The following is a 14,457-nucleotide window of genomic DNA, read 5'->3' as shown; positions in this document are numbered from 1 at the left end:
AAGGCAGATCGGGAGGCAAGCTTGGGCATAAAGTGGTTGTAAGGGCTCTAGCATTCTATGCATGAAAGTAACATTTCTGTGTGCAGCAGACCCCCCCAGCCCCCCCCCCCAATACTTACCTGAGCCCCATCTTCATCCAGCAATGTGCATGAGAACTAGGTATCTACCGCCTCATTGGTTGAGACAGCAATTGATTCCCACTATTGTCAATCACAGCCAGTGAGCCAATGAGGAGAGAGTGGGGACAGGGACCCTGTGTGTGAATGGACAAGACAGAGCAGTGGCTTGGGAGCGAACCTGTTTGGGTGCCTCCATAGCAAGCTGTAACAAATACAACGTTATCCGATGTTATGAATTATCCGAAATAACGATAGCCGCATCTAAAGAAATGGAATGGAATTATTAAATAGTTACATAGTTAGTCTGGTTGAAAAAAGACACAAGTCCATCTAGTTCAACCATAAAAAAATATATATATAACCATCATACAATCCCATATACCCAATCCTATACTCACAGTTGATAATAATAATAATAAAAATAATAATAATAATGATAATAATAATAATAAAGATAATAATAAAAAGTTTAAAAGATAAAGATGTGAGTACACCGATCAGAGCTGTTAATAAGTTAATATAGATTATACATGACATATATAAGGTTTCCCTATCTGTACTTTCGCCTTATTAGATGATTTCTAGTGATATCTACCATATATTCATCCTGGTAGCTATTACTTTTGATTTAATAAGAGGTCACCTTCACCCTCTCTGAAGGGATTGGTGTGTCTATATGCCTAGTTATATGTAGTTCTCTAAATATATTTATCCATTTATGAATGGCTCATTAAGTTGAGCACAGTTTATATTATTTTTTTTATTTTTTTGCTCCTTATTTTTTCATTATAGGATTATCACTCCTTAATTTATCCGCTATTTTTATTCTTTTTTGCCTTCCTATTAATAGTGACATTTTGCGATTTGCTGCTCTGAGCTTATTTAAGTACCCTGTCCACTTGATCTTAATTTGTTTTAGAATCTTAAACTCATTGTCCATCTATAATTCCTAGATTTGATGCTATAATTATGCTTGTATTGCTTAAAGTGCTTAGCTCCTGCCATTGTTATCATTGCTGCTCATTGTCGTTTTATTGTGCTTTATATGTGTATTGAAAATATAAATGATACTGCTATGTCTGTGTTTTTCCTGTGCTCTTCGTAAGCATTGCACTGCTCATGTCCAATCAGATTTCTGGAGCCGATGACCGTCATCTGTTACCAGGAGTGCCTGATTGGCTGAGTGGCTGGAGGCACTTTATATTATGGCCAGTCAGGCTGCAAAGGCTGGTGGCCGTCATCTGTTACTGGGAGTGCCTGATTGGCTAGATGCTTAAGGCACTGTTATTTAAATCCATTAAGATGTTGTGTGGATATGGTGACAGCGCCCTTTTGGGCTTTTTTATCTGCTCGTTTTACTTTGTTACAATGTACATAGTTAAGATTAAGGGGACCGCTGTTGAATAGGGGATTTTAACATTAATAAACAGGATTACGCTATGTGGTATTACTCTTGTGTTTTATGGTATATATGGAGCCCCTTTGCCAGTGGATCTTGCTGATGATGAGGACTCATTATTGAAGTGGATGTTGAATACCTTTACTCAGTGCTCTTTTATTAGCGGCTTCTGGTGAGTTTGACCCCCTGGGAGAGTGTGCATCACGTGGTGGAATACGTTTATTTTCTGGTGAAAGGTGCACGCTTGGACATCAGTGATTCTACACCTGTAAAAGCCTTTGAACTGTCTTCATTATCACCTTCTACATAGAGACTTACAACTGTGTTTCTGGCCACATGCTGTGACACATTTTTGTTTTTTATTCCAGCGCTGTTTTGGGTATTTAATGATCCAGTGTTTGACTGCTAGACTTTTATACTACTGTATTTATTTAACACACTCAGACAAGCCCGTCCTTCTGAAAATACAAACAGCAACATGAAGTGAAGCCAGCGCCCCTGGATGACGTAATTCTCTTATGAAACGCGTATGGCGGATGAGAGTGTCCCTGGACATCGTAATTCTCTTACGAAACGCATAGGGAGGAGCAACGCACTGGCGTCACCTCATGTTGCTGTTTGTGTTTCCAGAAGGACGGGCTTGTCTGAGTGTGTGCCAGCTGGCACACCAGACTGCAGGCGATTTTTACTGATACTACATTTAGTAGCGGTCCTGTTTGGTGTACATTGGAGATTGTGCTACTAGCACAGACGATCTGAAGTGCATGGGTCCTGCGCGGTATGCCCTGGAGAATATACTAATACTACAGTCTTCCCCTGATCCTCTGTAATGGGGGATCCTGGGCTTCTGGTAAGAAGTGATTCTCTACATAGCGGTGGTGGCTTCAGCACAATCTTCTCTATACCAACATTCTGAAGATTCACCTTATTTGTGGATGGACTTTATTTGACTTATTTTGCATGGGTGGATGTTGCATATATTTTAGTTATATATATGGTTGGACATTATATATCTATTTACTTACACGAATGTCACTTATATTTTAGCTATTTGCTATAATTGCTATAATTGAATTTGGAGCATTTATTATTTTATGGTTTAGAAGGTTTTTTTCATGTGTATTTGTGTTTATGGGATTTCTGGTTCTAGAAATTAGTATTCATGTACTTGCACATTTATTTTTTGATTTATGTTGAATTTTGGATTGCTCCTCAATTGGTGGGTGATTCATATTCACTTTATATTTACAGGTTTAGCACAATTCTATATTTTCTTTCATTGCCGTATAGCGTTAACAATGTGCTGGCTTTAATCTCTGCACCAGAATGACATCCTTTTTATTTTATCACCAGTAGTGTGCCATCATTCAGCTGGTAGGATGGGAAAAATTACACTAAAAAAAAGAAATGGGAGCTTTCCTTAGTGCTTTTGAGACCTCGTGAACCCTGACATATTACTTTTTGTTTTTAGAATCCTCTAATCCATATGTGGTGCCAGCGCTCATCGTGGTGGCATTGGTAGTTATCCTTGCTTTAGCCATAATCTATCGATATCGACGTAGGCTACCTGTACTAAAGTTCAAGTATCACCAAGAGCCGCTCAGTGGTAAGCAAATAATAATTTGTAATTTTGGTTTAATGATTGTAATTCCTATGGCCACTTCTTGAAGTCCCCAATTTATACACAATAGTGCAAAAGTTGGGGAGACCAATGGGAAATGGGATCAGGAAGTCTCGAGGATTCAATATTCAATTAACTATTTTGATGACTTGGCGAATGTTGTTCAAAATGACTTCAAAATTTTCATTTGCATTTAACATTTCATTTTGGAACAAAAAATGAACAAAAAAACAAGAACACTGTTAGAAATTCCTTTGAAGAAACAATTTTCCATCCTGCTCATTCAAGTTTTCTCCTCACTGTGAGACAAGGTACATGTAGTATTTTGTCCCTTGTTTCTAAGTGCTTTCTAACCCTAGTTATAAGTAGACATGTGCATTCCCTTTCGTCCGAATACATTTTCGTCCGAATTTCGGGTATTTTCGGGGTAACGAACGTGCAGAATCCAAAAACCGAAAGATCCGACATAAACAAATGCTTTTTTTTTGTTTTCGTTGCGACAACAGTTTGATATAGATAGGAGATTCGACATGGCACTGACAATAGCGATCTGTGTCCATCGAACCTGTGGTCGAACGTGCCTAACCTTAGCTCTATTACTCCAAGATTATTCCACACAGAGAGAAAATATTCGACTTTGGTGTACGTTTATAAAACTGAGAAGTTTTTTCTCAATTCAGTTCTCGGCAGTTCTCAGAGGTAAATTATCTCCTCTGCAGCCAGTTTATAAAACTGAGAGCTTCAGTTCTCAGAGGGAGAACAGAGGAGAAGTGTTTCCTCTGAAAACGGCCGAGATAAGTGTAAAATTGGGTGGGCTGCCTGTAATCTCGTGAGATATTGTGAGATTACGGTGCAGCCGAGTTCAAAAAGTGAAACTAAAGTTTAAAAGTGCATGTAATTATATGTTTTCAAACATGTGATAACTAAGGAAATATTCTATATATATTCATATATATATACATATACATATACAGATACACACACACACACACACACACACACACACACACACACACACACTATATATATATATATATATATATATATATATATATATATATATATATATGTGTGTGTGTGTGTGTGTGTGTATGTATGTATGTGTGTGTGTATATATATATATATATATACACACATATTTACACCTATATACACACACACACACACATATATATGAAGAAAGAAGCCTTCTTCCTCTTATCACACCAGCTTCTCTCCCAGATTCTCCACCTCTGAGCTGGTGAATCTGGAAGAGAGATATTTCAGTGTAACGGCTGTGAGATCTTCAGATCTCACTTTTATAAACTGGCTGTTTGTGACAAAACGATCATATACTGTGATGTGTGGTGAAGAACATGTTCCCTGCTTCTTATCTCAGCTATATAAACCGGTACACCCCAGAGATAACCAGAGATCAGCCGCGATCCTGAAGATCACGGCTGATCTCTGTTTTATAAACGGACACCATAGAGAGAAAGGATTCTACATAGAGAGAAAAGATTCGACATTATAGAGACAATAGTAAAAAAGGTCGAATGTGCCTAACCTAACTCTATTAGTCCAAGTTTATTCGATATAGAGAGAAAAGATTCAACATGAAGATTCGACGAAGCAGTTGCTGCGAAAGGACATTTATGGGCAAATGCTCAGCCCATAGGCTATAGAAGAATTCTAATGTTGGTTAACTAGTAATAATTAATAAATATAATTATTACTAGTGTCATACAACATTAGAATTCTACTATAGCTTGTAGGCGGAACATTCGACCAGAAATGTACGATTGCGGCGTCGTACAGTTTAGCTGCTCCGTCGAATCTTCTTAGAACATTCGACAGACACCATAAGCCTTCAATGACAGATTCGACCTTAATTATTTCGGATTTTTGGACAAATACATTTTTTAACGAAACAAAATAAAACAAAACGAATTTCGGAAGTAACTAAATAAATTTATTTTTCAGACGAAGACGAAATTCCGAAACAAAATATTTCAGTGTGCAGTTATAAGTACTGACCTCAATGGTGGGTCAGGAGGCAGTATAAAAGGTATACTGTACTCCTAACACCAGATCAGCAGTGGGCGTGCTCCCTCTCGTGGGATGAAGTATGTGAATATTACACAGATATCAGTGCTGAGAAAGCGTATGTATGTACATCTAAAGGATAAGTGCGTATTAAAGGATATAATATAAGCTAAATCCAATTAGCTGTGATCAAAAAGTAAAACATAAAAATAAAAATGTAATAAAAGCTACATAGAAACCAAATGATAACATATAGGGCTATATAGCATATACGTGCAAGGGTGTCCAAAAAGATCCACATCCTATCATACAAATATTGGGCCTGTGTGCATAACCCACTACTATAGTGCAATAAGTCCACTTTCAAACATAAAATATATTAAGTGTCCAATTAGTTAGCCCAAAAAATTGAGCGACGTCAAAGAAGCATACACGTGGAAAACAGATAAATAAATAGTCCCAAAATGTTCAGTGTTCCATAAATAAAGTGACTTCCGTGCTCGACAGATATTGTGCGGTCCGCCTTTGAGAACATCCTATGACGAAACGCGTAAGACAGAGCCACGCTCTTACGTCACACCCAGAAGACACTGCTTGGAACGCAGATGGTACGCATGCCACGGACTGGCTCGGTGCTTACCATTTTTACCAAAGGTCCTCGCTTTAGCTGTCCAGCGACTTTGTTTTTAAACCTATCCTTATTTTAGTTTAATAACATTTTTACCTAAATACTGAACAATGGGAGCCCCTTGTTTTTTCTGTGAGGACGCCGTTTGGTGATGGAGAACGCCCTGGGAAGCTCTGATTAGCCATACTTGGATTCTGACCAAACAGAGATACTAGTTTGATGGAGGAACAGACTGGCCGACACAACTACTAAGGAGGAAAGCCATATAAAGCCACCCACTCTATGCCTATTACCCCTGCAGGGGTATCTACGTCTGGTGAGTGGGGACCCATTGGGGGATCACTACAGTCACAATCTCTGTCGAGCACGGAAGTCACTTTATTTATGGAACACTGAACATTTTGGGACTATTTATTTTTCTATTTTCCACATGTATGCTTCTTTGACGTTGATCAATTTTTTGGGCTAACTAATTGGACACTTAATATATTTTATGTTTGAAAGTGGACTTATTGCACTATAGTAGTGGGTTATGCACACAGGCCCAATATTTGTATGATAGGGTGTGGATTTTTTTGGACACCCTTGCACTTATATGCTATACAGCCCTATATGTTATCATTTGATTTCTATGTAGCTTTTATTACATTTTTATTTTTATGTTAATTTTTTACTTTTTGATCACAGCTGATTGGATTTAGCTTATATTATATTATGTACATACATACGCTTTCTCAGCACTGATTTCTGTGTAATATTCACATACTTCATCCCACGAGAGGGAGCATGCCCACTGCTGATCTGGTGTTAGGAGTACAGTATACCTTTTATACTACCTCCTGACCAACCATTGAGCACCATATAGGGTAGCGCCAATTCACCCCATTTTCTATACTTACCTCTGTAAGTTCCTTCGGGAACCCAATTAGGGTGGGCAGCAACCCATATTATCCTAAGCACGGAATCTAATTTAAATATAAGTACTGACCTGCCCTCCTCCAGCCGTAGCTGCTCTGACAACAGCTTTGAAGAAGACGGGTGATTCATAGCTACAGCTTATTTTTGCACTTTCTCAGGACAAGCAATGGCAAGAAGAATGCAGAAGGGGATGTGTCAGCCTTGCATTCTTCTTGCCATTGCTTGTCTCAGGAAAGTGGGTACTAAAGAAACAAGTTGTAGCCATGAATCAGCCGTCTCCTTCATAGCTGTTTTCGGAGCAACTACAGCAAGAAGGAGGGAGCAGGTCAGCACCTATGCTGCAAAGATTTCTGGTAATAGACCAAACCAAAGCAGGGTTATCCTGGCTCTTTAGGTTAAATGTTGGGCTACCAATCCATTGTTTTTTTATGAAGCCCAAGAGAGTGTTTTAATGGGCCATAGCAGTGGTTGCCAACATTTCGGATTTCACGGACCACTAAACTCACAATTTTGAATCCCATTGACCACTGACATTAATTTTACATACCTTATACAGACAATTCTCCAGCTCTCTGCCCTCTCCCCCTGGATCACACTGATGCCTCTTAAACACAATGATCTGGCTCTCTGCCCTCCCCCTGGCACTCTGCATCACACTGCTGCCTTACACAGACTCATCATTGGATCTCACCTCCTTATCCAGCCATGAGCTCAAGCTCCACTCCCACAGTCTGTGATCAGCGCTGCCATTGGAAGTCCCCTCCTTCTTCACCTCCTGCTCTCTGCACTACTCCTGGTGTCTCCCTCTGTGTTACCAGGAGCCGGAACTACAGGGGTGGCAGCAGTTATCAATGCTGTCAGCGTGCATTGAGAACAACACTGGAAACAACATTGGGCAGTATACATCCTTCACAATGTTAATTTTTGGCAGAACCCCTGGGGACCACCAACATTTTCTCATGGACCATCAGTGGTCCACAGACCACTGGTTGGCGACCGCTGGATTATAGCACCATGGAGTAAATAAATAGCTCAAAATTGGTTATCTGTATATGCAATCAGAACAGTGCAAGTATTAATAGAAGGTTGCATTGTGATAGAGCATTGAAACAGAAAATTAAACCCCTGAATAAGGATGAGCCGAACACCCCCTGGTTCGGTTCGCACCAGAACTTGCGAACAGACCAAAACTTCGTAAGAACGTTAGAACCCCATTGAAGTCTATGGGACTCGAACGTTCGAAATCAAAAGTGCTAATTTTAAAGGCTAATTTGCATGGTATTGTCCTAAAAAGGGTTTGGGGACCTGGGTCCTGCCCCAGGGGACATGGATCAATGCAAAAAAAGTTTTAAAAACGGCCGTTTTTTCGGGAGCAGTGATTTTAATGATGCTTAAAGTGAAGCAATAAAAGTGCAATATTCCTTTAAATTTCGTACCTGGGGGGTGTCTATATTATGCCTGTAAAGGGGTGCATGTTTCCCGTGTTTAGAATAGTCTGACAGCAAAATGACATTTCAAAGGAAAAAAGTAATTTAAAACCACTCGCGACTATTAATGAATTGCCGGTCCGACAATACACATAAAAGTTCATTGATAAAAACGGCATGGGAATTCCCCACAGGGAAACCCCAAACCAAAATTTTTTTAAAAAATGACGTGGGGGTCCTCCTAAATTCAATACCAGGCCCTTCAGGTCTGGTATGAATATTAAGGGGAACCCCGTGCCAAAATTAAAAAAAAAATGATGTAGGGATCCCCAGCAAAATTCATACCAGACCCTTCAGGTCTGGTATGGATTTTAAGGGGAACCCCGTGCCAAAATTTTTAAAAAATTGGCGTGGGGTCCCCCCAAAAATCCATACCAGACCCTTATCCGAACATGCAACCTGGCAGGCCACAGGAAAATAGGGGGGGACGAGTGAGCGCCCCCCTCCTGAACCGTACCAGGCCACATGCCCTCAACATTGGGAGGGTGCTTTGGGGTCCCCCCTAAAGCACCTTGTCCCCATGTTGATGATGAAGAAGAGAAGGCGCCGCTGAGGAAGATGCCGGATGAGAACACCGGAGGAAGAACCAGAAGATCCAGAAGAACCAGAAGAAGAAGAAGATGGAGGAAGAAACCGAAGGATGAAGGAAGAAAGAAGTTAGAATAAAGAAGATGGAAAGAAGAAGCATTTAAATAAAGGAATTGTCAAAAACTGTCTCTTGTCATTTTTAACATTTTTGACACTTTTTTGTGAAATGGTAGGGGTACCCCCTTACCATTTCACACAGGGAGGAGGGCCGGGATCTGGGGGTCCCCTTGTTAAAGGGGGCTTCCAGATTCCGTTAAGCCCCCCGCCCGCAGACCCCCACAACCACCGGGCAAGAGTTGTGGGGATGAGGCCCTTGTCCCCATAAACATGGGGACAAGGTGTTTTGGGGGGCTACCCCAAAGGACCCTCCCAATGTTGAGGGCATGTGGCCTGGTACAGTCCAGGAGGGGGGGGGCACTCTCTCGTCCCCCCCTTTACTGCAGCCTGCCAGGTTGCGTGCTCAGATAAGGGTCTGGTATGGATTTTTGGGGGGACCCCACGCCAATTTTTTTTAAATTTTGGCCGGGGTTCCCCTTAATATTCATACCAGACCTGAAGGGCCTGGTATGGAATTTAGGGGGAACCCCCAAGTCATTTTTTTTTTAATTTTGGTTTGGGGTTCCCCTGTGGGGAATTCCCATGCCGGGCCGCTCCGCATCCACGATTGGATGGGAGGCTCCCGCTGTGTGACGCTTCTCCTCTTCTGACAGTTCTTAATTAACGGAGAGCGGGTGACCCCGCCCCCCTCTGACATCTCGGGAAATGCCACAGGGAAGTCCCCGTGCGTCAGAGGGGGGTGGGGTCACCGGGTGGCCCCGCCCCCCATTATTTAAGAACCGTCAGAAGAGGAGAAGCGTCACACAGCGGGAGCCTCCCTCCATGCCATCATGGATGCGGAGCGGCCCGGAGAAGAAGATGAATAAAAGATAAAAAAAAGGAGACGCCGCAGAGGAAGATGCTGGATGAGAACACTGGAGGAAGAACCAGAAGAACCAGAAGAAGAAGAAGATGGAGGAAGAAACCGAAGGATGAAGGAAGAAAAAATTAGAAGAAAGAAGATGGAAAGAAGAAGCATTTAAATAAAGGAGTTGTCAAAAACTGTCTCTTGTCATTTTTAACATTTTTCACAGTTTTTTTGTGAAATGGTAGGGGTACAAAATACCCCCTTACCATTTCACACAGGAGGGAGGGCCGGGATCTGGGGTCCCCTTGTTAAAGGGGGCTTCCAGATTCCGATAAGCCCCCCGCCCGCAGACCCCCACAACCACCGGCCAAGGGTTGTGGGGATGAGGCTCTTGTCCTCATCAACATGGGGACAAGGTGCTTTAGGGGGGACCCCAAAGCACCCTTCCAATGTTGAGGGCATGTGGCCTGGTACGGTTTAGGAGGGGGGGCGCTCTCTCATCCCCCCCTCTTTTCCTGCGGCCTGCCAGGTTGCGTGCTCGGATAAGGGTCTGGTATGGATTTTTGGGGGGACCCCACTCCAATTTTTTTTTAATTTTGGTGCGGGGTTCCCCTTAATGTCCATATCAGACCTGAAGGGCCTGGTTTTGAATTTAGGGGGACCCCCCACGTCATTTTTTTTTAAATTTTGGTTTGGGGTTCCCCTGTGGGGAATTCCCATGCCGTTTTTATCAATGAACTTTTATGTGTATTGTCGGACAGGGAATTCATTAATAGCCGCGAGTAGTTTTAAATTACTTTTTTTCCTTTGAAATGTCATTTTGCTGTCAGACTGTTCTAAACACGGGAAACATGCGCCCCTTTACAGGCATACTATAGACACCCCCCAAGTACAAAATTTAAAGGAATATTACACTTTTATTGTTTCACTTTAAGCATTATTAAAATCACTGCTCCCGAAAAAGCGTCAGTTTTTAAAACTTTTTTTTGCATTGATACATGTCCCCTGGGGCAGGACCCAGGTCCCCAACACTTTTTATGACAATACCATGCATATAAGCCTTTAAAATTAGCACTTTTGATTTCTCCCATAGACTTTTAAAGGGTGTTCCGTGGCATTCGAATTTGCAGCGAACACCCCAAATTGTTTGCTGTTCGGCGAACTGGCAAACAGCCGATGTTCGAGTCGAACATGAGTTCGACTCGAACTCGAAGCTCATCCCTACCCCTGAACGCAAAGGGTTGCATGCATAGAAAATTTGCATAGCAATTTGCTGAGTGAAAGTACTGTATATTCATTCTGTGCGAATGAGGAAAAAATTCATTGATTTAAATTATAGAACACTGCATTATAGAACACTGCATTTGGCCACTAGATGGAGATAAGTATCTTAGGAAATTCCTTTGATACTTATCACCATTTAGTGGCCAAATGCAACATTTTCTGTTTTGAGTCAATGAAAAACATTCAACCAGCACAGAAACTAGCCTAGTGACAATCCGTTTTTTGTTGCCTTATTCACACTTCACTAGGAACATTGCGATGTGTATTTTTTTATAAATACACCCCACTTCAACTGTCCCATATTCAGCTACAATATTGTTAGTGTGCCATAACTGTTCTGGTCTATTTTCAGTATCGGGAAGGCTGGATGAAGATAGTCTTTTGCATTTGGAAAATGTTGACAGCTTTGAAAGGTTGGTTGGAATTGGAATTAATTACACTTTATTTCCTAGCAATATATCACACAGAACTGTCAGGTAATGTGTGAGTCAGCGCTCACTGGCAGCTATAAGGTAGATCATAAGGGATCAATAACAGGGAGAGGGGGGAAACAACAAGATATATCCAGAATTAATTAATAAGAATAAGTCCATACAGTCCATAGTAGTAAGGGATATCAAGGAGAAGTCCACAGGACTGATGAATCCACAGGTGGGTGGGGATTGCACACACACTCTCCGGCTGCTCCTCAGCAGGAAATGGGAGTTCCCTCAGACAAACAAAAACAGCAGAGGGCACCTGGGTCAGTGTGATAGTAAAAGCAAGTAAAACTTTATTCAGATACATCTATATGAAAGTATCTTGCAAGCTGCACACAGGGTGGATGTGGATCACCAATCAAGCAGTCAGCCGTCACAAGGGATGAGAAGACCACTGTGGGGATAAGCTCAGAGCTAGCAAGAGACCAAATCCGGATGGGGGCAGGCCGCAATGCATTTTCGAGGCACTGCTTCCTTCTTCAGGCAAGCCCGCCCCCCCTCTAGAAGGGAAAATTCTGTCCGTTCAGTATAAATTTTCCCCTCTAGAGGGGGGCGGGTTTTCTTGAAGAAGGAGGCGGCGCCTAGGAAACACGTTGCGGCCCGACCCGCCCCCATCCTGATTTGGTCTCTTGCTAGCTCTGTGAGAGCAGGTGTGAGAGCTGGAGACGCTGTTGGTTATACACCTCCATATGACAGGTTTGAGCTTATCCCCACAGTGGTCTTCTCATCTCTTGTGACGGCTGACTGCTTGATTGGTGATCCACATCCACTCTGTGTGCAGCTTGCAAGATACTTTTATGTAGGTGTATCTGAATAAAGCGTTACTTGCTTTTACTATCACACTGACCCAGGCACACTTTATTTCCTGGTTTGTAATGAAACAGCTAAATCTGACTTTTTTTAATTCCAAAACATAATTTCCTAAAAAGTAATTCTCAATACTTATCTTTTCTTTAGCAGATTTTCCAATTCCACCCAATGAGACATAATGAGCCACAAAACACAGGACACTCTGTGAAGGTCTGAAGATACACATACCGAGCTCTAAAGATGTGAATGTTACTTGAATGACTGTCTTGAAAATGCTACAAGATTGCACATTGCTCAATGTAACTCAAAATTATTATTTAACATCTTAATGAAGTCTAATATTTTATTAAAACTGACCCAGGGATCTATAAAAAGAGGATCCTATTAAAAACTAGATTACAGCTGGAATATAACCTTTGATATTTTTTACTAGTTAGGATCCATCACTAAATCTCCTTTGTGCTTGTACAGGACTGGAGAATGTATAGTCTGCTGCTTTGTTAGACCTTTCGGAAATTGAGTCTGTTGTCTATTGTGCTAAGTTCCACATCGTTGAAGATGAATCCATGATTAGAGAATCTCTGTATGTTTGACATAATAAAAAAAATCAAGAAGACCCAAAACACCCAAAGACCATTTACCAATCCACAGTAGTTGAACACCTAATGGGCTTTTAGTGTAATGGCCAAAAAATGATATCAGTTTTCCTACAAATCCTACGCTTTTTTTCCGACGGATGTCGGCTCAAACTTCAACACAATCGGAATTTCCGACAACGGATTTTGTTGTCGGAAAATTTGAGATCCAGATCTTAAATTTTGTTTGTCGGAAATTCAGATGGAAAATGTCCGATGGAGCCTACATACGGTCGGAATTTCCAACAACAAGCTCCCATCGAACATTTGTTGTCGGAAAATCTTATCGTCTGTACAGGGCATAAGTGTTTGATACAATTATTGTAATAAAAAAAAAGAATGTAAGGAAAAAATATATATACTCTTTTACATTTTTTATTATGTTCTTAAAATTTCTACCACTATTATTTGTACTAGATTACTATGATGTACAAAATATACAGTGTATATATATATATATATATATATATATATATATACTATATTGACAGCTGCCTTTACACGCACATGAACTTTAATGTCATCCCAGTCTTAGTCCGTAGGGTTCAATATTGAGTTGGCCCACCCTTTGCAGCTATAACAGCTTCAACTCTTCTGGGAAGGCTGTCCACAAGGTGTGTCTATAGGAATGTTTGACCATTCTTCCAAAAAGTGAACCGACAGGTCCTGCGCAGCGCAGTACCCTGTAGCAGTAAAACTGCTATGAGGCAGTTGGCAAGTGGTTAATACACTGAATTGTGTCCTCTCCCCTCCCTGCCCAGTTAATGATCCTAAATGGGAAATTGGTGCTGCAACCAGGCTCCTGCTCTGTGCAGAAGTGCAGTCTCCACTCTAATTCATCCCAAAGGTGTTCTATTAGGTTGAGGTCAGGAATCTGTGCAAGCCAGTCACGTTCCTCCACCCCAAACTCACTCATCCGTGTCTTTATGGACCTTGCTTTGTGCACGGGTCCAAATCATTTGGTGGAGGGGGGATTATGGTGTGGGGTTGTTTTTCAGGGGTTGGGCCTGGCCTCTTAGTTCCAGTGAAGGGAACTCTTTAGGTGTCAGTATCCAAAGACATTTTGGCCAATTTCATGTTCCCAACTTCTCGTCCAACATCAGTGCCTGACCCCACAAATGCGCTTCTGGAAGAATGGTCAAACATTCCCATAGACACACTCCTAAACCTTGTGGACAGCCTTCCCAGAAGAGTTGACCCTGGTATAGCTGCAAAGGGAGGACCAACTCAATGTTGAACACTATGGACTAAGACTGAGATGACATTAAAGTTCTTGTGCGTTTAAAGGCAGGCGTCCCAATACTTTTGGCAATATAGTGTATATATGAGTCACCGCGCTCCCAAAAGTTTCTTGCCTTGAGTTGTAGACTTTATTGTAGAAAGTCCAATACCCCACCCTAGTAAGGGGGAGCTTGGCATAATATATGTGATTCTCAGCCAAGCTCCCCCTTACTAGGTGGGGTATTGGACTTTCTACAATAAAGTGTACAAATAAAGGCAAGAAACTTTTGGGCGTGCGGTGACTCATATACACACTATATTGCCAAAAGTATTGGTACG

At 41.5% G+C, this 14,457-nt stretch overlaps 1 protein-coding gene across 3 annotated transcripts in view; it reads left to right on the top strand.

Moving 5' to 3' along the window:
- LOC141116935 (Fc receptor-like protein 5) overlaps positions 1 to 13,436 on the top strand; it is an 82,587-nt gene extending 69,151 nt beyond the window's left edge. For 2 of the 3 annotated variants that reach the window (XM_073609442.1, XM_073609443.1), the window contains exons 16-18: positions 2,990 to 3,124; positions 11,326 to 11,386; positions 12,410 to 13,435. In XM_073609442.1, coding sequence (XP_073465543.1) covers positions 2,990 to 3,124; positions 11,326 to 11,386; positions 12,410 to 12,434 — 221 coding nt within the window. In that variant the 3' untranslated portion in view covers positions 12,435 to 13,435. Of the gene's footprint in view, positions 1 to 2,989; positions 3,125 to 11,325; positions 11,387 to 12,409 lie in introns of all 3 variants that reach the window. The other variant, XM_073609444.1, reaches the window with a different exon arrangement.
- The last annotated feature ends 1,021 nt before the right edge of the window (positions 13,437 to 14,457 follow it).

This window comes from Aquarana catesbeiana, linkage group LG13 (genome assembly GCF_042186555.1).
Source record: "Aquarana catesbeiana isolate 2022-GZ linkage group LG13, ASM4218655v1, whole genome shotgun sequence".
In the NCBI taxonomy this organism is placed as follows: Eukaryota; Metazoa; Chordata; class Amphibia; order Anura; family Ranidae; genus Aquarana; species Aquarana catesbeiana.
This window is presented reverse-complemented; position numbering and strand designations above follow the sequence as displayed.